Consider the following 27,101-nt stretch of genomic DNA (forward strand, 5'->3'; position numbering starts at 1 on the left):
CTTCCTAATTATCATCACAAAAATATGAAAATGCTGGGGTGAAGAGGGGAAGAAAAAGAGTTGGCAACCAGATCTTCAAAAATACTTTGTATGATGACATGAGAGCCTTTGTTAAAAATCTGTGGAAATGTTCACTATTTTGAGATTATAGATGGAGAGCTTTGGGCAATAGTTACTCCAGGACACAATTTCAAATAAAGTTTACTTCTTTTGAGGTTTGTTTGAAGGACAATCCAAAGATCTACGTTTGCACCCTTTTTTGAGAGGATGTAATCTGCTGAAGGAAGCTGGGCTATTTCTGTAACTTCAAGGAAATTTTGTAGTCTCTCTTTATTCACAACTTCTCAGGTTGAAATACAACATTAAGGCATTTAGATAAAATGCTGAAAAACTAGAAATGGAGTAAAAAAGAATTAATTAGTATTTATTTAGCTATTACAAGAAGCTATATAGAGCTATGTGTTATATCCACAGTAGTGTTCTTACTGTAATATTGCCTTATTATGAATTCATAAGTTTCTGATGTAAATATACATTGTACAGTATAAGAGCATTTAAAGTTGGCCCTACTTTTAAATTAAAAGACTTTTTTTTAGATCTGCTCTGAGAAAATGATACTAAATGAATGTTTTATTAGCTGTGCTTTGGGGAGGGATGCATTTAAGGGAAATAGTGTTCTAAAACTGTAGCTACAATAAATGTGAATGCTTAGAAAAAATGAAGAGAGAAGTCTTGTATGCTCTGATAAAAATTTTGACCTGTGCCTCAAAAGGTATCAAGGGTAGAAGATGGAGACTAGATCAAACACTGAAGAATTTTATATTTTCATTAAAAGCATAGAGAAGGATTGCATAACAAAAAAAAATATATATCCAATATATTAGTTACAGTGGAGTTAGGAGAAGTTTTGAGATTGGTTTATATTCACAGTAATGCACTAGATTTATTAAACAAAAGACCAGATTTCTTTTTATTCTACTACAGTAAATTGTATTGCTGTTCTCTGACTTGACTTGCCATGTAACTGCTATTATATGAATACCTGAAATTAGATCAGTGAAACGCTCTAATTCTCAAGGTGTTCTGGCACTATCAAGTCTAAACACTTTTCTAATTATTTTGACAATTAGTTGGTCTCTAGTTCTACTAATCCTTCTCTTAAAAAATCTAGTACTATCATGTATTAACAGCTGCGCTTTCTGGCAACTTTTTGGCCATTGAATAGAGTGATATTTTTTGTCAAATAATCTGGCAAATTTGAGTAAGCTTATATACTCTTGTCCATCTCTTTTATGGAGCTGACAGTATAAAAACTGTTTTGACTTACCTACAGGCAAGTTGTCTAGCTTGTTTTCTTCATATAATGTTCAGGTGAATAATTGTATTGGAATAGTGATTTTGTTTTACGTCTGGTGCTGTGGCTTTTTTTTCGCTCTGAAAATTCGTGAAGATACTGCGATTAACTAAAGTATCTAGAAAAAAAAGAAATGTAGAGTGTCTTTAGAATGACACTAGCAGAGGCACTCTTTACTTAAATGTCATCTTGGAAATCTAGTACCTTCCTTAGTCACCCATCACTCAGTCAGTAACATATGAAGACTGTGATTTCTTCAGGCTAAAACATTCCTTACTTCTTGTAAAGAAGTAGGGAAGTTGTACACTGGTTTTCCAAAACCAGAAGAACTAGAGGTTAAAACAACCCCCAAAACCATAGAATCATAGACTTGTAGAGTGGTTAGGATTAAAAGGGACTTTAATCTAGTTCCAATTTATTGCCATTTTAACAGAGATGATATTAAATTGCCACTACCAGGTGGTTTTGTTCCACTATAACTGAAAATAACAATAGCTATGTCAAGATACTCTATGTAACACCAAGAATTATAGAAACTGAAATTAAAAATACCTCAGAATGGATGATCACATGGAAGCATTTATCCAAAAGAGAACTGGAAATGCATGAGAATTATAGTTTGAAGTCTCACACATTGTGGAATATTTTCTGCTTTTACTTTTTAAAAGAGAACAAATTACAAGAAATGTTAGAGTACATTGTGCAAGAAAAGGACAAGAGGGATGGTATGTATATTGCACACCTTGCTAAGCAACACAGATGAATAAAATGTTAGTTATCTTGAAATGTGCTAAAAATAAGGAGCAGTGAAAATAAAATGAATGAACAACTCGTGTTAGGATTGCTCTCAATAGTTATCACCTATGCTTGGTAGTCAGGTATACCCCAGTTGGTATTCCTCTGTGGAGAGGGGCATTAATCTTCCTATTATTGAAGAATAGACGCAGCTTCCTTCTGAGACTAAGTATATCAGAACAGACACCAGCTGAGGGGTATCATAGAACCATTGAGATTGGAAAAAACCTCCAAGTACACCAAGCCCAACCTTTGGATTAACACAACCTTGTCAACTAAACCACAGCACTAAATGCCCCATTCAGTTATTTCTTGAACACTTCCAGGAATTGGGACTTCACAACCTCCCTGAGCAGCTTGTTCCAATGCTTAATCACCCTTTCAGTGCAGAAATCTCCCTGATGTCCGACTTGAACATGCCCTGACACAGTTTGAGATTATGCCCTCTTGTCCTGTTGCTGTTTGCCTGGGAGAAGACGCCAACTGCCACCTGGCCACACCCTCCTTTCAAGCAGTTGTAGAGAGTGATAAGGTCTCCCATGAACCTCCTGTTTCTCCAGGCCAAACAATCCCAATTCCCTCAGCTGCTTCTCATATGACTTACTCTCTTATAATTATGACTGTCTTTTTACCCGCTCCATTCCCTGTCTACTGGCATGCTCCAGCACCTCAATCTCTTTCTTGTAGTGAGGGACCCAGAACTGGACACAGCACCTGTGGTGTGCCCTCACCAATGCCAAGTGCAGGGGAACCATCACTGCCCTGGTCCTGCTGCCCACACTATTGCTGATACAGGCCAGCACGTCATTTACCTTCCTGGCCATCGTGACTGGCCATCAGCTGGGTGTAATTCCCTTCACCATCAATCTCTGAGCTTGGCCATCCTGCCAGTTTTTAACAGCAGTGAGTTCACCTACCCAAGCCATGAGCTGCCAGCTTCTCCAGGAAAATTTTAATGATCCAGGTATCATCATCCATACCATAAGACTGACAGACAGACAGACAGAGGTCAGTTTATCAGTCTGAATATTAGATAATTATAATAATAATTTTTATTGTAGTCAATACAATATTGAAAGAATGAAACTGTACAGCTCATCCCCTCATTTCATTTTTCCTTCTCTCCTCTCCTCTCCTCTCCTCTCCTCAAATGAAAAAATAATGGAGAAAAAAGAAAAAAAACCCACCTAATTTCTGGTCCTTACTTCTTTGTAAATTAATAGAATCTTCAAGGGCTCTCTGCAATTACCTGACAAAACAGAAATCTGTTTACTGTTAAAGCTACTTATAAATATTTTCACATGAATATGCTTGTGTCTCAGAAAGTCCTAATATACTGTTCATAGTCTGTAAACTATAATGATGGTTTTACATATTGATTATTTTAAAGTTTTAAAAGCTCATATGAATTTATTTTCAGGTGGAACAGCATCCAGGCAGAAAGGATTTTTGGGTTGCATTCGTTCATTACAGTTGAATGGAATGGCTCTTGATCTGGAAGAGAGAGCAAAGATAACACCAGGAGTTGAACCAGGCTGTCCTGGGCATTGTAGCAGCTATGGTAACTTGTGTCATAATGGTGGAAAATGTAGAGAGAAATACAGTGGATTCTCCTGTGACTGCACGTTCTCAGCCTATGCTGGTCCATTCTGTAAGAAAGGCAAGCATGTCTTTTAGCTTTACCAGTTATTGAAAACAAGACCATACAGTCCAGATCAAGATTTTCACATCCCCTTAAAGATATGTTTAAATGCTTGCAAAATATTTGGTTTACATAATGTAGGTAAATATTCAGCTGAATTTTCTCAATATCTCTAAGTTTTGCTAAACACTGTTTTTTCAGAGATAACTTCAATATATACCATTTAAGCAGGAACCACATTACCTGAGAGGATCAGCATCTTCATGCAACTTTTTTAATTCTTTGATAATATAGTAAATCCAGGAACTATATTTTTATGGTAAAACATTTGTATTTCTGTCTTTCAAATAATAATCTCAAAACTAAGTCTAAGTTTGGAAAACAAACCAAGAAACAGAAGAACTTATATCTACTTTTTGCTGTAAGAAGAAAGTAGGATCTTTGCAATTCTCTGATATTATTTTGCATTATATTTAAATATTGAATTACTTTTTGTTTCAGAGATCTCTGCCTATTTTTGGACTGGCTCTTCTGTGACATACAACTTTCAAGAATACTACACGTTAGCTAAAAATTCCAGTTCTCATGCTTCTTCTTTTTATGCTGACATGACACTGACCAGGGAAGCAATTACATTTGCTTTTCGAACAACGCGGACGCCAAGCTTACTGCTTTATGTCAGCTCCTTCTACAAGGAATACCTCTCAGTCATTCTCACCAGGAACGGTGAGTTTTCAGATTACCTGTCTGGAAACACTAATGGACATCATAAGTGTCAGCTCAGATTGTCTCTGATTTCCAGACCTGAATCACAAACGACATATTGTCCTGTTGTTTCTTTAGATGGTATCGTTGTTTTTCAGCTGCATCAAGCAATTCTTTCCACATGAAAAACATTCCTCCTACTGTACTTTCAACTTCCACTACTGTTTTTTTTATCTTACCATGTTGCCAAAAATGTTTATTTCTGAAAATCCTTTGGAAATTTTTGGGGTTTAAAATTTGGAAATGAAAATTAAAATTTATCTGAACTGTGTTCTACTCATGAGGCCTATTAATTGCCATCCTCAAAATAAATAATGAAATAAAATAATTTTGAAAGTTCATTATCTATTTCCCAAATTAATCAGAGGTCATTTCATTCAAATGATTTCATAAGCTACTTATATACCTAAGAAAATACATATATATACACATACCTGTAAAAATACATATAACATTATTCATGTTACTATTTAAGATGAACATTATTTATTAGTTGGGTCTTTCTCTTCCATTCTCTCATCTAGATCTAAGTTTGGTTTTGTTTTTTTTAAGTAAAAAAACCCCACAGACTGAGTTAAGTCTTAGGGTTTATCGAAGACTCTTTGTAGTTACAGTGGTTCTGTGCTCAAGGAAGGTTCTGTGCTTACCTAGACACATATTTGGATATAGAATAGCTGTATTATGCTCCCCATCATGTGACATGGAACACGTTTTGCTCATGGCTGGCCTGGGTCTGACATGGGCCTTGATTTCTAGAGCATGAGTAGAAAGTTGTGGTCCATCTGCAGCTGAGAAGGAATTTCTGACAAGGAAACTACATTGCCTCTGTGTTCTACTTTGTGTGATTATGTGTGTACGGATGGTGTTCTGGGAGTTAACAATGAGGAATGGAAAGTGATCTAGGAGTTAGTACACTGCATTCTATTTAATTTTCAAAAGGTCAGAGGTTTACAGGACTGTACAGGGAAAATGTTATTCAAGAACAGTGCTTCTGAATTACTGAGTTATATTTGGTAAGTCCCAATTATGAGAGCTACCAGACCGAGTGTTTCTCAGGTCAATTTTGAAAGTACTTATAAAATTTCTGCCCAAATTTTAACTCATTAATCAAAATTGAGACAGCTTATGACTATTTTTGCCACTATATCCTACTTCCAAAATTGCTATTACTGGTTCTGTTGCCTTTAATTTCTCACTTATATCCATTTCTCATGGCTAAGTCCTTAAATAAATCAAGCATTTGTTTTGCCCTTGAAGTACCCCTGTGAAGCAGTATATGATCTACACTGCTTATTGTGTATGTAGTGTGCTACACCTTTTGCTCTCTTTATCCCTGCAGGAAGTTTACAGATTAGGTACAAGCTAGATAGCCATCAAAATCCTGATGTCTTCAACATCAGTTTCAAAAACATGGCTGATGGACAACTGCAGCATGTGAAGATTAATAGAGAAGAGGAAATGCTCTCTGTAGAGGTAATTCAGTTAGGGGGGAAACAAAAGTGGATTATCATAAAAAAGTAGATAAGAAAAATGAAGAAAATACTTGCAACAAGGCAGTTACCCCCAAAGAAAATGTGCCTTAATATCTCAAGTAATCAAAGCTGTGGCAGTTCTTCACCCCCACATGTCCTCCCCGGATGGGGGAGAAAGTCCTTGTCAGGAGTAAGAGATGAACAGGACTTTTGGATCTTCTCAGTCTTCAGATTGTTTATTATATCTTATCAGTAATTTACATGCCGCCAACATAGCATGAAGCAGAGCAAGTACCAAAAGACAAAATGCAGGAAACTCAAGGCCCTTTTAAAGATAAATCACCCAGTTGTTACTAGGAATGTATATTATTTTGACTTTTCTACCAATGCCTAATGAACTATCTATTCACAGAGCCCTGTACTGCAGCATTTTCTAACCAATCATTTTGTACTACCAACACTGTAGAAAATGGAGTAGGTGAAGAAGAAGGAAGAGACCCGAAAAATGACAGGGATCCTCCATCTTGCCTTCATCTACTTACCACATTAATAAACCTAAAACTCTAAATTTTTCACCCTGTAACAAACTACATATTATACTATCATCTAACTAACACCCTTGTAGATTCTAATTCATCCCAAAGCCTTGTCAGCTCTCTCCATGGATGAAGGTTAAAAAGTGTTTCCCTGGGGTAATAGGTCCCTCAGAAAAACATTCCCTGCACTTTGGGTTCCAACAAAAGCAAAGTTCACACTCTCATGATGCGCAATCAAAATTAATGTTAGCCAATCTCTTTGGTGTTAATTTTGTTTATTTCAAAAGGTCAATATCACTTCATAATTTTATATGAAAATGCAGTTAATTGTTTGATGGTTAAATTTTCAAAATTTGCTAAATGTGTATGACTGTTGTTTGTTTCGGGTTTTGAGTTTTGGTTTTTTAATTTAAATTATGCATTAAGCTACAGTACAAATACAGTACTACCCAGATAATTATTTATTTTTAAAACTTTCTTTGGTCTCTTTCACATCATCAAAGGAATGTTGCTATTAAGGAGGGTATTTTTGTTATATTTGTGGAAATTTCATGATAAAATAGAAATATTTATTTTGAAAATAGTTGATACTAATGTGCAAAAAGTCTTTTTTTTTTTTTTTTTTTTAATTCTATATACCTGTATGTTACAATTTAATATTTTGAGGCTAGAGCTTGGGTTTGTGTTGGTATTGGCTTGAATTTGTTCTAGAGGTACCCTAGAAGGCAGAGTATTTACAATGTAATATTTGATATTTATGAAGTTAAATATTGAGTGCCTTTTTTAAATGAAAAGAGACTATTTCATATTCTTAAATGTTTGCTATTTTTATTCATGTTAGCGGTGAAAAAGAAGGAATCAGCCAAATCAATAAGATAAATAAAGGCTTATTAAGTGGGATGCTTAAGAAGTATCAGTTATAATCAGTGATCTGAGGAAGCTGATAATCTATTTCCTGATGAGTTTTTACTCTATAAATAACAAATGCTTCCCTCAGACCCTCTTAATTTTTACCCTTGATCTTACCTGCTTTTTTGAAAATATTGACTACTATCTCTTCCATTATTCTACTTTGTTCCTCACTCTGTCATCCTATAGGTTAACCAGAATGAAAGAATGACGTTTATTCTGTCTTCAGGCACAGAATTCAATGCAATCAAGTCTCTCACACTTGGCAAGATTTTAGGTAAGTGGAACACTGCAGGGTTTTCTAAAACATGGATCAAAATGTCATCACGGGGCATGAAAAATAATAACCTGAATGTCATTGAAAGACATTTGTTGCTGTGGATTTATTTAGACACAGAGTCACAATCAAGGTAGAAACTTCAGTCTTGTTGAAATACAGATATAATCACAAATAAGTGCTTCCTGAAAAAATGATCGTGGGTTCCATTAAAAATAATTGTACACTTCTCTCTTTCTCATTTTGCAATCAAGCATTAAGAAACACCACTTCGTTTTTTATTCTGGAGAAAAAAAATCATCACATTGAAATCATACACAAGATGATATAATACTATTAATCACGTATCGTACTTGAAAAACTTCCTGTGATTAGATTTTGATGCAAACAGTTAAGAATATGGTAATGTAAGTCAAATCTTTGTTGGAGATTCTTTGTCTAGTGATGATTCTTCAAAATATGTCTGTTCCTCTGCAATAATGATCAAAATTAAATTTACCGATCTACAATGACCATTTCTTTTTATGTTCTTGAAAGAATATAGCAATAGCTTGGAATACAATTCTCAAGACCTTGTTATTTTCACACCTTTTGCATTGTTAAAACCCAATGATAGAGGAAGATTTGGTGCTGGTGCAAATTTAAAGGATATTCCTCATTCTTCTAAAGTAATTTCATAGAATCATAGAATCATTTGGGTTGGAAAGGACTTAAAAGATCATCTAGTTCCAACACCCCTGCTGTATGCCAGAACATCTTCCAATCCCCCTGTGATAGGCAGGGACACCTTCCCCTAGACAAGGTTTCCCAGAGCTGCATCCAACCTGGCCCTGAACAGTTCCAGGATACAAATGGCCTTTGGGCTGCAAGAGCAAATTACTGGCCCATGCTGTGCTTCTTGTCCACCAACAGCCCCAAGTCCTTCTCCTCAGGGCTGCTCTCAATCCATTCTTCACCCAGCCTGTATTTATGCTTGGGATTGCCCTTCCCCAGGGCAGGACCTTGCACTTGCCCTTGCTGAAGCTCATGAGGTTTGCAGAGGTTCAAGCCTGACAAGGTACCTCTAGATGTCATCTCTTCCTTCCAACATCGACTGCATTATACTGCTTGGGGTAATTGGCAAACTGGCTGAGGGTGCACTCAATCCAGCTGTCAATATCACTAGTGAAGATGTTAAATACTTAAAATATGTTTTTAAATTCCCAGATCAAGCAAAGATTCTTTAATAACACTTTTTATTAAATGATATGAAATGAGAAGGGTATAGGTTGTGGCATATATTAACTAAGGCTGCCCTAAACTTTCCACAATATTGTAGTTAGACTGATGATTTTAGCCCTTCCACAAGTAGACTTAGAGGAAGTGTAGACTAAAAAATTTATCAAAATATGGATTATTGGAAAAAAAATGTATCTAAGTTTCTAGGTCTTAAATTTTTATAATTTGATATGGCACTCAAGTTACCACTGTTACTGAAAACAATTCTGTCTATTATTAATAAACACAAATTTTAGCATAAATTATGACCCATGTCCCAAAACAAAATTTGGTAAGTAAACTCATTGGTACTGAACATTGAGCCAGTAAACTGCTGCAAAGAAATGGCGGTTTCCTATTCTTTAAAAATCTCCTAAAGTAAACCAATGTGTTAACATAGATTTTTTTGTAGAAATAAATGCAGAAAACTGATTACAGAATCACTAAATAAGGTTGGAAGGGATCACAGTGGGTCATCTAGTCCAGCCTCCCTGCTCAAGCAGGGTCATCCTGAAGCGCATGGCACAGGATTGTGTCCAGATGGTTTTTGAATACCTCCAGTGAGGGAGTCTCCACAACCTCTCTGGGCAACCTGTGCCAGTGCAGTCACCCGCACAGTAAAGAAGTTCTTCCTCATGCCGAGGTGGAACTTCCTGTGCATCAGTGTGTGCCCATTGTCTCTTGTCCTATTGTTTGCCACTACTAAGCAGAGTCAGAATCCATCATCTTGCTATCCACCCTTCAGATACTTTATAGGCATTCATGAGGTCCCCTCTCAGTCATCTCTTCTTGAGGTCAAACAGGCCCAGCACCCTTCGTGTTTCCTCGTAAGAAATATGTGGTATGTGGCATAGAAGATGTTGAATTCTCTTGTCAACTTTTTATAGGCAATATATTAATTCATATTGTTTCTCCAGGCTTATAGGAACTACTTATATGTTTTATATAATCAGAACATCAAAGAAGTTTTTTCTTCACATTAAGTTGCATGTGGTTTTGTTTAGAGGAATTTCTTTACTATATACCAGAGGTGGCCCCTCCAGAAACCATATAAATCTACCTTTTTTTCCCCATATACCTTGGGAATAGTATAAGAGCTTGGTTAAATCAATGTTTCTGCCATCATAATACATCCAGAGACACTGTCATAATAGTAGAAAACACGTTTTCCAAAATAATCTTCTACTGAAAAGAAAAACATTATCTGAAATAGTCCATCATGTGACTGAGTGGGAGGCAGTAAGTCTCTGCTGTAAGGCCTCCCTGGAGCCTTCTCTTCTCCGCGCTGAACAGCCCCAATTTTCTCAGACTTTCTTCATATGAGAAGTGTTCTAGCCTTCTGAACATGTTTGTGTTTCTTCCCTGTGCCAGCTGTAACAGGTTCCACTCTGACCTGTGCTGGGAATCCCAGAACTGGACACAATGCTTGGAGGAGGGATCTCACAAGAGTGGAATGGAGGGAGGAAAATAATCTCCCTCAGTCTGCTCACTGCACATCTTCATGTACAGCCCAAGATAATACTTGCTGTCTGAAGTGCAAGCGTTGCTGGGTCATATCCTATTTTTCATCACCAAATCTTTCTCTTAACGGTGTTCTCAATCCATTTGCCCCCCAGTCTGTATTGATACTGGGGATTGCCCAGATCCAGGTGCAGAACTTTGCACTTGCCATTTTTGAATTTCATGAGATTCACCTGGTCCAATCCTCAAGCCTGTCGGTGTCCCTCTGGGTGGCATTCCATCTCCCAGGTATGTCAGCTAAACAACTCAGTTTAGTGTCATCCACAGCCTTGCTTCAGATGCACTCAATCTCCTAGTCTCAGTGTCATTAGCAAAGGAACACTACCTGTCACCAATCCCTATTTAGACATTGAGCTGTTGCATACAACTGTTTGGATAAGAAGATCCAGTTAATTCTTATCTGTCAAATAGGTGGTTGTTGTTTTCAGTTATGAGAGTGTTATCTAAAAAAGGTGGAAGAATAATTTTAAATATGTAATAAAATGCATACAGTGGTAGTTATTTTTATGAGGACAACTACCAAATGCTAAGTAGCTTAAAATATATTAAAGAAATTTAGAAATCTTGTTTATAGACCATAAAAAAATCTTAATTATTTTTTAGTTATAATTCGGAGAATCTCAGTGTAGCTGATCTGCTTTCTGACTGGAAAAATAACTAAGTACCTCTGACACAAACAGAAACATACACTTTTGAAATGTAAATTTTATATATAGAACTCACATTCCAGAAAAGAACTAGTATGTATGCACAGAAAATGCACAGAAAATGGAAAAGAGAATGATCATTTAAAATGTAAGCATAAATTTAAAGCAATATTAGCTGAAATATAAACTACTACAAGAAAATTATTACAAATATTTCCAAACTTTACAATTTGATGATAAAATTGAATCAGGAATGTATAATATTTTGAAGTGTAGTGGTTTATTGCAGTGAAACTAAGATAAGGTTAATACCATCATGACCAGTACAGAATAAAAGTTTCTTTTATCTTTATTAGAAAATATCATATCAAGGCTTATACCAATTTACTTAAAAATGCATTTGATGAAATTTATGGAAATGTAAATTTTTAGACAAATAACAGTGTCTTTTGACCAGGACCAATATTGTCTCTCCCAAAGAACCATACACTTAAAAAAATTCAGAGGTGGAATTTTCTTCGGTTATATGATGGCTTTGCAGCAACACAGCATTGAAAAGCACAGTTACAATGACCTGTGGGGAACTCAGCCCAATTTGTCTCAGAAACTGTCCTGAGGAGAACATATGTTTCTCACCCTTTCAAAGGAGAGTTCCTATTTCTTTTAGAAATCTGATTGCTTTGGGTTCTGATTCCTATGAAGTCCTATCCAGAGACTGAAGAAGAATTCATGAAGGCAGAGGAAACAAGTAATGAGTGTTTGTTGCAGTGAAGATGTCTAAACATAAGGAGTTAATAAAATATGAAATAATGTATTTCCTGTACTTGAAAATGTTTGTTCAGGAAAACCACACAAGGAAGCTCTGGTTTTTTTAAGAATTATCTTCAGTTGGAAAAGTACTTTTCTGAGCTCTTCTGCATTTGAACATGATTCAGTTTTTTTCTTCAAACAAAAGTTGTGCAGAATCTCCTGCTCCACCTGAATCCCTATAAGTCTGTGGGACTTGATGGGATTCAAGTGAGAATACTCAAAGTGCTGGCTGATGTCACTGCCAGGCCTCTCTCAGTTGTTTTTGAATGGTGGAATCTGTACAAGTTCCAGCTGACTGGAAGCTGGCTAATGTTGTCCCAGGTTTCAAGAAGGGCAAGAAGATTGACCCTGGAAACTACAGGCATGTCAGTCTCACTTCAGTGCCCGGTATAATTATGGAGAAGATTATTCTGGAAGGTATTGAAAAACAGCTGAAGGACAATGCAGTCATCAGTCACACCCAGTACAGGTCCATGAGAGGAAAGTCCTGCTTATCAAACCTGATTTCCTTTCATGACAATGTAACCCACCTTCTTGATCCAGGGAAGCCAGTTGATGTAATCTTTTTTAGTAAATCTTTTGAAGCTGTCTCTCTGGACAAAATGTCCAGCCCACAGCTGGATGAGCTCATCATGTAATGGGTGAGCAACTGAGTGATGGGTTGGGCACAAAGGGTTACAGTGAATGGAGTGACATCAGACTGGGGACCTGTCACTGGTGGGGTTTCACAGGGCCCCATCCTTGGCTGTGTTCCCTTCAACATCTTCATAAATTACTTGGATGCAGCACTCGAAGGTACAGTAAGTTTGACAGTGAATTATACTAAACTAAGAGGAACTATTGACTCCGTTGAAGGCAGAGAGGCCCTGCAGAGAGACATCAACAAATTAGAGGGATGGGCAGTTACCAACTGTATGAAGTTTAACAAAGACAAGTTCCAGAATCTGTAGTGGATGTAAAGACAGACTGGGGAATGAGCTGCTGGAAAGCAGCATTGCAGAAAGGGACATGGGTGTCCTGGTTGATGGAAAGTTGAACGTGAGTCAGCAGTGCCCTGGCAGCGGGGAGGGCCAGCTGTGTCCTGGGGTGCATCAGGCACAGCACCACCAGCCGGGCAAGGGTGGGGATTGTGCTGCTCTGCTCTGCACTGGGGCAGCCTCACCTCGAGTGCTGTGGGCAGTTTTGGGTGACATAATATAAGGCTTAAAGCTATTAGGAAGCATCACAGTTCTTGTCTTAACATGTTCTGATAGGAGCTGTGTGTCTGCTGACTTTCTGCTTGACTACTTCATGAGGACAAATGGTTGAAGCAGAGTTAAAGTGAGGCCTTAGGATTTAGCTTTTATTCAGATCCTGTACTGCTTTAGTGTGTAACTCTAAAACTCCATAGCATGTTAACTACTGTTCTCATATCCTGGTTAGACATGACAAACCCTCTCTGGGCCTGGACTCAACGACACCTTGTGTTCCTAGGCCCAGAAATATGTAAACTAAGCCTCTGAATGGCGGAAGGAAACTTGGGGTAATTGCATCATTACCTGAAATTGTGATTGGAGAATTAACCCTGATATGCAAATAGACTGAACTTATAAAAGTGTGAAAAACCCGTGACTCAGTGTCAAAGGGTGAAGACCCTTGGAGGCTTTTGACTATTGAAGTACCTATTGAAGGGCCCTCAGTTAATACCTGCTTTCATTCTCTTAATCTTGTCTAGCCTCTTTTCAGGTAGCCACTTCAAGACATCAAAATAAAGAGAGTTACTGAGTGTGTTTTGCTTTTGAGGGATTTTTTGTTTGTTTTACTTAAGAAGACAATGTAGGTGGAGTAATTTTGTCTATGGTGAACTTGGATACACTTAGCAAATGAATTGCTGTTAAGATACTTAAGGATGCGTAACTTCAGTTTACTGTAATCTACAGTTTCCAATAAACAACTTGTGAGTGGTTTTGAGTGTTATTTTCAATCAGTTAAATTTTACTTTAGCATGAAAGTGGATGATGATGGTCTTCCCTTTCACTTTCACCATCAAGATTGCCTGATCCAATATAAAGCTTTACTTTATCCCAGAAATATTTTCTCGTTAAGGAGTCAGGTGAAATCAAAGGATTTTAAATATTTCCTTTCCTATTATACATATATGCAGTTTAATAAATGATTCATATAGGAACTGAAAAATAGTAGCAACCACTCTCCTCTTGAGGTTTTCAATCTTACTCATATTTAGAGGTATATATTTTTATCCCAGGGGGTTTGGGACAGTGTTTTCTTGCCACTCCAGTATTGATCTTTTTCTTAAGATGTCCCATCATAGCAGATCCTTCAGTGCATAGAGGCAAATATCGGGAAAAGCTGCAAACAAAGCAGAGACAGTTAAGCAGGCAACATTTTATGTAATCCATCAGCGTAGGTGAGCAGACTTTTGGCTGACATATATCTATATGTTAGTATATCATCACTGCAATAAGCAGAGTTTAGTTGAGGAAAATGCTGCTCTGCTATCTTGCAACATTCTGCCTGAACACATTATCCCATTTTTCGCCATTAACCTAGATTTTAATAAGGGGTGTACTGTAAAACTTAAAATTATTATGGTAGCCATTGTAAAGATTACGGGTTCATCATTAGTGGATTCCAGGATAAATTGGAAGCGAAAATTAATGAGATGAAATTCCCATTTTATTTGCAAATTTACTTCCCTTAGGAGTCCTCTTTTTATAACTAGTACTTGCAGAGTTTGTGCTTAAATTAGAACTGTGAGAGTAAATAAACTGTTTTCCACATCAAAAGTGGTGCATTAGTGAGCATTACCTGGTGAATAAATGGAGAGTTCTAACATTCAGTGTACATGCATCATGTATTCAGAAAGGCAATTCAGGAGAATAAGTGAGGAGGTATCTTCTTTTTTTTTCCTCCCCCTTTGTTGTAATAATAATGGTATCATGTTTTAAAATGTATAATAAATTGGAACACTATTAATTTTATAAAATGTCACAAAAAATATCTTGATGGATTTCCAGGATCTGAGATCTTCAGAGAATTTTTTTTGTTTTGACAGACTTGATGGTGCTAGAATGGAGTAGATATAGGAATCTATGGAATGAATATGTTCCAAAAATGTTTATTTATGAGAAGAAGTCCAACAAAATGTATTTTTCTAGAATTCATTCTTCATTGTTATATTTTTGCAGAATGAAAAAGTGTTGCATTTTAATTTAAATTCTTTAGTTACAATAGAAACTTTTTGCTTTGGAACTTGCTGTAGTAATTTAAAAGCATTTCCCTCAGCAGATTAGCAACTGTCATCTGTTCGAAAAAAGGGGGGTTTGAATATATCTGACTGTCTTTTCATTAAAGTCAGACAAGAAAGGGATTTAGTGAATCTACATATGTTGCTGCAACTCAAATATACTCAGAGGAACACAGGTTAATTATTCATTTATTCTTCTGACACTTTATTTTGTACATTCGCACTATGATTAATTGTTTTCTGTTCCTTTTGATTAACAGAAAACAGCGATGTAGATGAGGAGACTATGAAGGCAAACTCTCAGGGGTTTATTGGCTGTCTCTCTTCAGTGCAGTTCAACCACATTGCTCCTTTGAAGGCTGCACTGCACCACAGCAGCTCAGCCCCTGTCATTGTAAAAGGGCGTTTCACTGAATCCAACTGTGGTGCTTTAACTGGAGCTGACTCAACATCAAGTGAAACAACCCATTCATTTGCAGGTAGCATATGGTTATCACTTGTTCTGATCTCTGAAGCAAAATCTAAATAGAGTACTCATGACCTGAATCACAACTGACTTTTTATTTCATGCAGGTTAACATCTCAGGAGTACTTTGTAAATAATTCTCTTTTATATGTACTTACTTCCTTTTCTCTAGCCTTTCTCAATTTGTCTGAATGTTTACGTTCTTCTTTTTTTCTCTGCAAAGTGTTATCTACATTGTTGTTCTATACATGCTTACTGACCCACACTACTGCCACTGTACCACATTGTAAATGAGCTGTAACAGTGTGAGAATTTCTTAAAAAAAATGTCTTCTATTTTTCTGTCATTTTCTTTTTTTTTTTCCCTGCTGCAGATCACTCTGGACCAATAGACGAGGGGAAGCCCTTAGCTAATGCAATCAGAAGTGACTCTGCAATTATTGGAGGTAATGGGGACTCTACAGGAAACTTTTTTTTCTAACTATGAATCTGTCAATGATGACGTGAAGTCAGTTTAGCTTTGTGTGCATACAGAGAGTAGTAAAAGATCTTCCTTTTACTGCGATTGGTAGACAGATAAAAATCAAGCATTGTTTTAAAATACAATTGATCGCTCTTTTATTTTCTTATTACATAAATTTATGCCATAAGTGTTTCCATATACTGAAATATTCTGCTGAAAAACAAGGTAGTAAGGACGGAATTTCAACCTGCATAATAGTGGTGTCTCTGACTTTAAAAGGTACCTGGATTTGTTGTGAAAAAAGCATGTATTTAAGAAAGAGCCATTGTTTCTTCTTGACTTTACCAAAAATTACCTTTTGCTACAAAGTCAAGTTCAAAATCTTCTCTAATATATCTGAGCAACAAAGATTTTTTCTTGAGAATATGGTATTTAATACTGCTTGAATCAATCCTCTGACAGTCTGAGGAAATTTCATCCTGGTTTCCTATTTGGAAGGCAATGTACTCTTGGAAGGACTTTCACTTGCATTGATTTACAGCTTAAAATTAAAATGCATGTTAAAACAATAATAATAAAAATAATTGCTGTTGGTTTGAAATATCTCTTCTTCATTTTATTTCTATTTCTTTTGGACATTTCTATCAGCTCATATAGAACTACAAATGACGATTCATAACTTTTTTCAAAATAATTTTTTTTTATCAGAGGAATAGAGGAAGAACCATGTAAAATTCAGTCACTTCTGAAGTGAATATGTTGATAGTCCCTTTACTGTTTATGACTGTCAGAACAAATACAGTATAAAGTTTAGGATAGATGCGTGTGCTTAAAGTACAGGACTGATAATCAGGATATACAGGTTCCATTACTCTGCCTTTCTGGATGATTGTCCTTAAGATCTATCTCATATGAATCCTGTGTGAAGGATCCATCTCATATGGATCTTCATATGAAACCCACCAGTTCTGTCTCTTCAGCAGAAATAAGTACTCAAGTGAGCCTAATAGGGACAGTTTGGTATTGGGGACCCTCGGGAAAAACTCAACTCCTTTCACCGGTATTGAAGCAAGTATATGTCTCTATCAGTTCCAATTTTCTTGCAAGGCATAGTATTGTCTCCTGTGACAATCATCCTCTATGAGAATTTCAAGGAGCATTTCTTTTGGGAGGAGGTGAGGAAATAAAACTTGTTTTCACTCATGAAGATGATGTAGTGGCAGTATAATTCTGTTTCAATTTGCATCGATACTTTGACAGAAAGAGGGCAGTGGGTCATCCCCTCAGTCTTTTAAATTTTAAATTTTGAGAAGGTTTACTTTCTAAGAGTTTTTAAAGCCTCAGAAGACAAATGAAATATTGGAATTTAGTAGAATAAAACTGTCCAGGTTTCTTATTGAGGTTAAAAATGTTTAGGGCTATGGATGGTTGAGTTAAGATAAGAACCTGCAGTCACCTGTGTGTCTTCGATTTAAACAGTGAAACCTGCTATGGTCAGTGCCTGCCAAAAGCACACTGCATGACTAGTGACCTTTAAGAGAGTAGTATCAAAGATACTAAAATGAGAGATTATTAAGCCTAGAAGGTTCCCTGCTTTTAAAGTGATACTTACAGCTGTATAATTTTATACACATCAAATGAGAATTTTACCATTGATTGCAGGAAGGTAAGAATTTAAAAATATGTTTTCTGAGTTTTTCACACGTAGCTTTGTCAAAACTTGCTTTACTGTTTCAAAAGATTAGTATTATTTTACATAAGTATCTGTACATACAGATCACTATGTACTAGGTAACTTAGTGTGGGTGGGGATTTTTAAGTGTGCTAACAACAAAGTCATTTTTTAACTTCAAGTTACAATAGTTACAATGCTTTTAAGATAATAATAACAGTACCATTTTATTGTTATTAAACACATTTGGGAATATCCACTCACCATTTTTCTACTGCTTAACTATGTTTGTTTAAAAGTCAAAACAAAGTAAGCAGTGCAATATTCAGTAAAAGTTTAATGTTAAGTACCCTTAAATGAGTAAAACTGAAAATCGTACCAGTTCAGCTACTTAGGCCAAAACATGTTTATAGAAAAGTCCTTTGAGAGAGCATTTACTGTGATTGAAAGAAAAGAATGACTGTTCTAATGAATCTAAATGAGAACAAGATTTACTTAGATTGCAAAGTTCATTTCAGAGAAGGGGATACTGTATTAAAACCTTTATATTCCTACAATGATGGATGGCTGCTCATATTAGAGAACAAGAAAAATGACATTGCTGAATTTTGGATGCTTTGTTTTTATCTAGAGTGCTAAGGGATTAGGTATTATTATTTTTCTTGCAGTGGTGACCAAGTTGTACAATAGATTGTCCGTTTGTCTAGTATAGCTGAGCCACTGCATTACAACTGTTTTCCAGACTGCTTAGTGCTCTTTTCATCCCAACGGCCTAGTTCTACTTTCTGCCTCTTTGACAAGCATGATCCATTTCGCTTCTGTTTCACTTCTCCTCAGATTCCTCTCCTGCCCGTCCTCTTGTCTCATGAACCTAAGGTCCTAAGACCATTATGACAGAATGAATGAGGAAGAGAGGAGGTGGGCTGGCCGTCTGGAAGGTCATGCTTATCTCTCTGAGAAGTATCTCACGTTACTCTTCCTTATCTGCAGTGGCTTGAGTTTCCGGACCAGCAGAGATCTAGGGCTGGATAGTAAAGGAGAAAAAGAAACCCTCTCATTGAAAATACTCTAAGGCCACTAGTGGTTTTCCATTCAAAAACTTCAGAAATCATAATTTTCTGTGGACTTTTTAAAAATTATTATTATTATTAATAGTGTGCAAAATTTCAAAACAATCAGCATGAAGCTTATGCTACAATGCTGTTTCTGATTTGAAAGCAGATACGGCTTCTCATCTCTCAGGCTTTCCTGTAAACCCTTCCATTATGTGATGTAGTAATTTCTTCTTTGTTCTACTCTCTGGCCTACTATTTGTCTGTCCTTTCTCATTATTTTTTTCTCTTTTCTTCTTGTAGGTGTGATAGCAGTTGTCATATTCATCCTATTTTGCATCACGGCCATAGCCATACGCATTTATAAAAAAAAAGGCATATACTCAAAAAATGAGGCAAAAGGATCTGAAAATGAAGACAGTGCTGAATCTGCTTTGAAAAGTGAGCTCAGCATGCAAAACACAGCCAATGAAAATCAAAAGGAATACTTCTTCTGAGTGTCATTAAAGATTTGATTTAATCTAATATAATAATGTGACAGTCTGACTTTCTTGCTAAACCAGGGGGGCTCTCACTGGACAGAAAAAGTTCTTGCACACTACTCTAAATGCAATGGATTTGAGACTTACTATACTCAATATGTTCAGTCTCAGTGATTGCTGTAGCGGGCCTCTTTAAATTACATGCATTTCTTAGCTATTATACCGTAAATGCATTTTATGTAACAGTGAATTAGATATTGTAACCAATTTCATTGTTGGTAGTTTCCGACTGTTCTAATGTGACCTTCTACAACTGAAGTTTAATGTACACACTGAATATGATTTTTGAATGGGAAAATTGTTATGAATTTATTCCTATCCTTTTCTTTAAAATTTGATTGATGATTTTTGTTCAAGGTGAAAGGTAGATTCTAATACTTTGTGTTACTAAAGAAATTCTGCTGTGCTGCATTATGGTGATCCCTCTTACTTCCTCAAAGTGAAAATGCCTTTTGAGCTGTTGTTGGCTGGTGTCAGCATCTGCTTGTGAGCCATGGCATTTGGTGTCCAAAATGAACTGTGTTTATTTCCCCTGGGACTGATAATTGTCATTATCCCTTCCTTTTGGCAGGCTTAGCAGAAGTGAAGAGTGTACAGTGGGTTGAAATGTTTTAAAATCTTTTTTGCAGTAGGTTTTCACTTATGGTCAGGTGATGGCACCAAGAGACTCATGCACATTCTGGTATTTTGAATAAAATCGAGGGGAAAAAAGGCAAGACCTATGCTTGGAAAGATCAAGTAATAGACTAACAATAGTTAATTTATCGAGAGTGAAAACACCAAAATATGATCAAGGTTACTGTCCCTGGAAATTAGTGATGATGCTTCTGTCAAGAAGTAATGCTCCCTGCACTATCTGGGATGTAGTCTCTGGAGCTCTTGTATCTATGATTTGCTCCAGACCTCAAATCTAATTTGTTCTAAGTTACAGAAATTATACAGTGTCTGCTACATGAACACGTTTGTTCTTCACTCTTAATAGTACCTACTATACCTCTGTGAGATAAGGTCTGATTACATCACTCAAAATTAAACAGGTGCTTACTATGCTGACAGAGTAAATGAAAGCTATCTATTTTGTTGTACAAATTATTAGATATGAAGGCTAGGTTTAAGTTGTCTAAGGAGATGATTGTAACGTCACTTCAGACACTATAGGGTATTTGAGATGCCCATGTGGCCTGATGTGAATGTCACAGATTTTGCAGAAGGTATGTGTCTTTTGGAAGAGACATACAGGAATTGGATGGTAGGCATCATAAATGGCATTAAATGATAATTTTTAGGTAACTAACCCACACAAAGCATTTTTCGGTTTTCCCCAATCAGATGACTGGGTGTCTAGAGTTTGGATCTGAGAAAACAAACAGGAATACTGTGACCTTGTAGACTTGGGTTTAAAATTGAAATATCTTCCAGAATTTATTTATATCTACTCCCATTGAAAGCAATGAGAACAGTCATTGTTTTTCTACTCGAAGAATCAAAGCTAGACCCTAGATTGTGAAATGTAGAAAATTTATCATAGGTGCCTAACAACATTATAAAGACATGGAAACATAAATGCTAATTGTAAATATAAATGTCCAACAGATATTTTCATTTAAAACTTACTTTCTTCCATTAGTCTTTACTTTCTATTTTCAGAATTCTACCATTCTTTCTACTTCCTTCTGTACAGGTTTACTTATTTTTTAGGAACAATTTATTTCCTTTTTTGAGTGCCTGGATGCTCTGCAATTGTAAATTGTTCAGATTAACATGTAGTGCTTTCTTGTTTTCATTTTTGCAATTCAGTTTGCATCTGTGATAGATAAATCAGGCTCAGGACCCAGGGTCAAGAACTGTATCCATGCTGTGGATTTTGATACAGTTTGCTTCATGATGAGAGGTCACCTTTAGAAAGATCAGACTATTGGACTATTGGACTATTCCCAATACGTGATGAAAATACCCTGTTTGTGGATGGGAAGTGGTGGAGGTGAAAGCCTCACATGGGTCATGGCAAGAAGTTAGTTGAATTATTAAGTTTACTACTTTGAACCTTCTCATCTACTTACTTTAAAGTGAAAATTACAACTCCTTTTCAAGACTCTGACCTAAATTGTATTAAATTCAAGAGGAGTCCTTCCATGGACTTCTCTGCAACCAAAGCCTCTGCATCTCAGGAGGTTTTCCCTTCCTGCTATAGACATGTAGGTATCCACATTTTAGTGCCACTTACATCAACAGATCCATCTGCAGGGATGTGTCCCAGTCAACTCCATTTCTGTTGTTGTGGGATGCAGGAACCATGTGGGACAAAACCTATAAAACGATGATTATAGTACACCAAAGTATTTTTGATTGAATGATAAAAGACAGATCATCTTTTATCTTAACTCTCATATAAGGGTTGCTCATATAAACCTAATAAAGCCTAAAGTTTACCCACAACAGGACAAGTTGGAAGAATGTAAACCTAACTTTTCAATCACTTACTCTTAGTTTTATTGCCTTGTAAAGTTTTATTGTGGGTCTTCATGGAGAGAAAATTCTCATCCCTTAGTTTGTTTTCTTCCAAATGAATATTTTCTTTCCCTGTTCCTCAGAATTTTTAAAAGGAACAGGAAGGAAGAAGCTTAGTAAAATTCCTATTTCACAGACTAGCTACAAAAGGTGGAGGAGGATAAAAATGCCTGTGTGAGTGGCATATTATTTCATTATAAGTCTTCTTTTAAGGCATTTTATTTTGTGAAGGATTCTAAGAGGGAAAAGCTATATGGATTTTGTTGAATGAATGTCTGTAGATTTGTAGAATAAAACAATTACGTCTCTCTGAAGATGCAAATGCCCATTTTCATCTGTAGGAACAGTGATCATATGTTTGTCACCTCAATCTAAAATATAAATGTTTGAAATCAATGAAGCAGCATTCTTCATTATTTGCTGCATTTCTATGGGGATAAAAAATGGTGGCACCGAAGTGCGCTAAAATGTCATACAACATTGTGCTGTCCCTTTTTTGATTCTCTATTCCATTGTGTGACTTTTCACCTCACTGTTAATAAAGACTTTTTAAAATAAAGTGAGGAAAATATTTTTTAAAAGAATTTGTATTAAAAAGTTTAAAAATGACAACAATATACTGATTTTTTTTTCCCAACAGTAAATATATGTAGAAGTGCACATAATATATTGGTGAGTGTGGTTATTTATAGGAATTTCGGAGTGTTAATGTGACAGATTTGCTATGCATTCACACATTTTCCATGGCAAATATATTTTTTCTTAAGTACATTAGAAAATAAATAGTGGCATGTATGCTGGTACATTTTTAAAGCTTTGTGTGGGCGCTAGCTAAAAAGGGCTTATAATTATTTATGTACTCAACATTTAGTGTATAAATATGATTTAGTTAGGTTTTGGGAAAACATTTTCCAATACATCCACTGTTGTGTAAATGAAGAATATGTTATAAACCAGTACACAACTTAACATGAAATGCAGTCACAGTCAAAATAAATTTACAACATCGTTATTCACAGCAGTGATGTACAAGGAAAAAGGCATGTAAAAGACAGAACAGACAGAATTCCTTTGAGGAATCAACTGCATAAATTCAGAAGATGCAACTATTGCAGGTTAGCAGAGGATCGATAAGAAAATATCCTTTTAAAATAAAATTATTTACCTATAGAAGTAATTATAGTTGTTTACACTCAAGGAAGAGATATGGCCACATAAGCCATGTGATGCTACAGGAAAAAAATGCTTGTAACAAAATGTTTCTGAAGTCAGAAAACCTAATTCTGAAAAAGCATGTGCTCTAGTCTCTAAGTGCATTTCGACATTCTCTGGAGTAAGTCTGCAGAAATGTGACATAAGTTTTCAAATTAAGCACCTAATTCTGCAGCCAAAAGTAGGATAATTCCTTAGTGTTTCTGATCATTTAATGAGATTGTGCATTATCAAGAAGGAAGAAAAGTAAAAAATCCTACAGAAACTAGAGCTGACTGAAAAGACACATATAAAGGTATGGAAGTAATTTCAGTGTTTTTTTTTTTTTTTTAAGTACACAAAAGAACATGCTTCAAAGAATACAGAAAAGAAAGGATGTGCCCTTTTAACTTTGTCTTTTTAGAACATTCTCCTAGGGCCTTTTGGTGGTGGTGGTAAGGAAAGAAGGGTTTAATGAGTTTGAGTACAGAAACTGTGAAGCTGCTAACATGAGAAACAGAAAAAAACCAACAAAGTTGTTAAAAACTGTGCTTTGCTAAGAAGACATACTCATCTTTATTCTTGAAGGACTGTCTGAAAAGTAATTTTTGACAAGAACTGGCACTGTTCTTTGGATACATTCCCCAAAACTCTTAATCTTTGATCTTCCCATTTTTAAGAAAAGAATCAGACATCACAATGTCATCACGGAGAGACGGATGCCCTTTTGTCAAATGCTGACATAAAATCTCATGTAAATTAATATGAATTTCCGATGTATGATGAAATGTTGATGTTTCTAACATTTTGTATAAATAACACTGAACAAATCATTCCTAAAGCCCTTATTAAATAGAATGGTAAATCCACAGTAAAAATCACCTTCAGCCTCTGAGGAAATGCATATGTACACACATGCAGACACACAACGTCTGTAGATGAGCTATGAAGTTAGTGCTAAGATTCTTTAAATTTTATCATTTTCTTTGTATTTCTTTGTGTTTTCTTTGTATGTCAAATACTGAAAAAATGTCTAGAGTTCAGAATAATCCTCCCCATACTCCCTACATTTGGAAATAATCACACCATTTCAAGAAATAGTTGAGATTTTCAGGGTTTTTTCAAGGGGACAAAAAATGAGCTCTTGAAGCCTCCTCCAGGACTGTAAGAGGTAGACAACCAGACTGCTGATAGAAGATGTTGTAGCATCTTTCACACAAAGACAGGGCTTTTTTTTTTTTTCTTTTTAATTGTTTTTTTCTTATTTATATCTAGGGCTTGAGAAATCATTTGACTGATAACAAAATAAATTTAAAACACACACACATAAATCACTACATTGAACATCATATTTAAGCTACTGCCTGTGTCCTAAAAAAGTTCTAATTAATTAGTAATCTTTTACCCAGCTAATATGTCCTTTACCAATTTAATTGAAGTGTACTTCTCCCAGTCAGACACCTGAATTTAGGTAGCAGCAGGGCTCATGCCTTTGGATTAGGTGAGGCAATGGACATCAGCAAAAGGTTCCTAAATCTGCAGAAGAGAAACAGATACTCAAAATCCTTCTGAAGTCCGAGAAAATTGAAGGAAAATAGTCAATGAGTTGCACCAGATTTCACCTCTGTGAATTTTTCATCAAGAACCAAGTGATAACAGCATAAAAAGAAGTATTAAAATAATGCATATATTCTTCTACAAACTAACTGATACTAGATAGGGCCTGGTAATCTCTGTATGTTGTATTTCTTAGCACAGCACAGTATTTTTGTCTTCTAACATACTGATATGTGCAAGAACTTAATTCAAATACAATGCAATATTTTTGGAGTCTATGAACTGATGGTTTATTTTTCTCAAAAGCAAAAGTGCCTTCCAAGCAATTTATAAAGCCAATGTTCATTTATCTAAAAGCAGCCATCTTAAAATCTGTATTAAAAACAGCAAATCTGCAAAACATCCCTCACTACGTATTATAAATTCAGTGGTGCACACCTGCCTATAAACTATTTGAATAACTAACAGAATTTCAGCACACTTCTCTACAGTTTGTGGACTGAACTCTGAGAAGCCCAAGAATATCTATCCTACCCTTTGATGTATGGCCTTGAAAAAAGCCATTAACCTTAACACTCCATTTATACAATGCAAAGAATATACTGAAGTTTTCACTAGCTTGCTTTATTAATATTTGTGAAGCCCTTAGAAGATGAAAGCTTTTATATAAATAGCATGATAATAGAAATGAGATCCTATCTTTTATTTAGCAAAAAAATGATGTGGTAACTAATATTAATTATCTGTATTTATTTTAATGCATTTATTTAAGGAGATGGTCTTGTTTCATTCAGTCAGAAACAATAGAATTTTCCTGGGTTTTTATGTATAAAGTAACTCATGAGTAAAGAGTAGAAAAACAGACCTTGGACTATTTGGTGTAATATAGATTTGATTGCATGTCTTCTTACATCAGAAAATTAGAGCCCAGAACATTTTCATCTAAATAGATGGGAGATAATTGAAATAAACAAGACAGGTGTCATACAGGTAAACACACAACAGGAATTACAACAACACATCTACATTCTTACAAAATGTTTCCTGCTGATTGATTAGTTCAATGGGAATATCATGTGTAGATGTTTTAATATTCTTAGTAGCTTCATCAGCTTCATTATTCTTATTTTCTGCTATTTTTAGTTTAATATAGAGTTACTCTTCCAACCATGAGTAACTGCTAGGCATGCCATATTTTATTTTCTGGAAGACAGGATAAAAAATTTACTGTTTTCTAATGCCTTTATATCTATTGCACATGGAAACATTCCTTATCAACATAAAATAATACTGTGTATTCTATGTGAAGCAGCAAATCTAAAAGTAAACATATGCTGATGTGGTCTTTGGCTCGTTTGTGGTTTTTGGGGTATTTTTTTGTTGATTACCCACGTCATCCAAACACCCTCACAGTAAAAAGAAAAGGGTTTGCCAATTTTAGCTTAATCGCATCATGTTTGTGAACAAATTATTTCAAAAGGGTTCTATAGAATGTTCATAGTTAATTTAAAACTGCAGACTTGGTAGGAAAACATTCAGAATGTTTCAGTAGTTGCAGCCCCAAGATACGTCCTCTCTATTTTTTAATTAAAAATGTTATTAAACATTCTTCATATGGTATAATTTTTTTCTCTACTGCACTCAATGACACTAGAAAGAGAGGTTTAAATCTCACAAATGGAATCCATTCAGCCATGGTCCCCTCACTATGGCAGTTCAAAAACTGTACCTGTGAAATGCTTTGATATTTACAGGTAGGAACACGAAATACTTTTCCTGTCATGGTGTTCCAAATAAAAAGCATAAAGGATCTTATTCTTGCTGAGCAAATACTCTCTATGAAACTAACACTCACCTGGATTGTTTAGTGTCATGATCTGTAAATCAGCAACTCAAATTATTTGGTGTTGTGTTGCTAAGATTTTTCTGCTTTGAGGTTCAAATTCAAAATACGTACATCTGATTCAAAGTAATTTTTCAATAATTATTGTCTTGAGCATAAAAATTCTATGTTTCAGGTGTTTTACAAATAAATTCTACTGGCAGTGAGCAGTTCAGTATAGAATAGGGTTTTTGAAATGTTTCATATATTCCTTTACATGACACAATTATAAAGTTCATTTATTTTTAGAGTACTGTGAAGGATTTATGATTTATTCCCAGAAGTCATAATAGGAACAAAAGGACAAAATTTGTAGAAAAGGACTAGAATATAGAACAGGAATTTGTTGATAGAACTTTTTATATAGTCCTGGAAGTTTGCTTTTTATGGTATTGCTGTACGGTTATTTTTCAATTCATATGAAGTGCTTATTTGGGATCATGTCATCAAGCATATCAACTTTAAATTATTTCTTTTGCAAAAACAAACTAACAAATTTTAGTTTCAAGCTGATACTTAGCTGTCTGTTTGCCTCAA

The 27,101-nt window shown here is 35.6% G+C and overlaps 1 protein-coding gene across 2 annotated transcripts in view; it reads left to right on the top strand.

Moving 5' to 3' along the window:
* Positions 1 to 26,027, top strand: part of LOC116438193 (contactin-associated protein-like 4) — a 216,899-nt gene extending 190,872 nt beyond the window's left edge. For both annotated transcript variants that reach the window (XM_032096912.1, XM_032096913.1), the window contains 7 exons: positions 3,570 to 3,809; positions 4,293 to 4,517; positions 5,896 to 6,029; positions 7,663 to 7,750; positions 15,493 to 15,711; positions 16,072 to 16,143; positions 19,188 to 26,027. In XM_032096912.1, coding sequence (XP_031952803.1) covers positions 3,570 to 3,809; positions 4,293 to 4,517; positions 5,896 to 6,029; positions 7,663 to 7,750; positions 15,493 to 15,711; positions 16,072 to 16,143; positions 19,188 to 19,381 — 1,172 coding nt within the window. In that variant the 3' untranslated portion in view covers positions 19,382 to 26,027. The remainder of the gene's footprint in view (positions 1 to 3,569; positions 3,810 to 4,292; positions 4,518 to 5,895; positions 6,030 to 7,662; positions 7,751 to 15,492; positions 15,712 to 16,071; positions 16,144 to 19,187) is intronic.
* Positions 26,028 to 27,101: the final 1,074 nt, after the last annotated feature.

Source organism: Corvus moneduloides, chromosome Z, assembly GCF_009650955.1.
Source record: "Corvus moneduloides isolate bCorMon1 chromosome Z, bCorMon1.pri, whole genome shotgun sequence".
Taxonomy (NCBI): domain Eukaryota; kingdom Metazoa; phylum Chordata; class Aves; order Passeriformes; family Corvidae; genus Corvus; species Corvus moneduloides.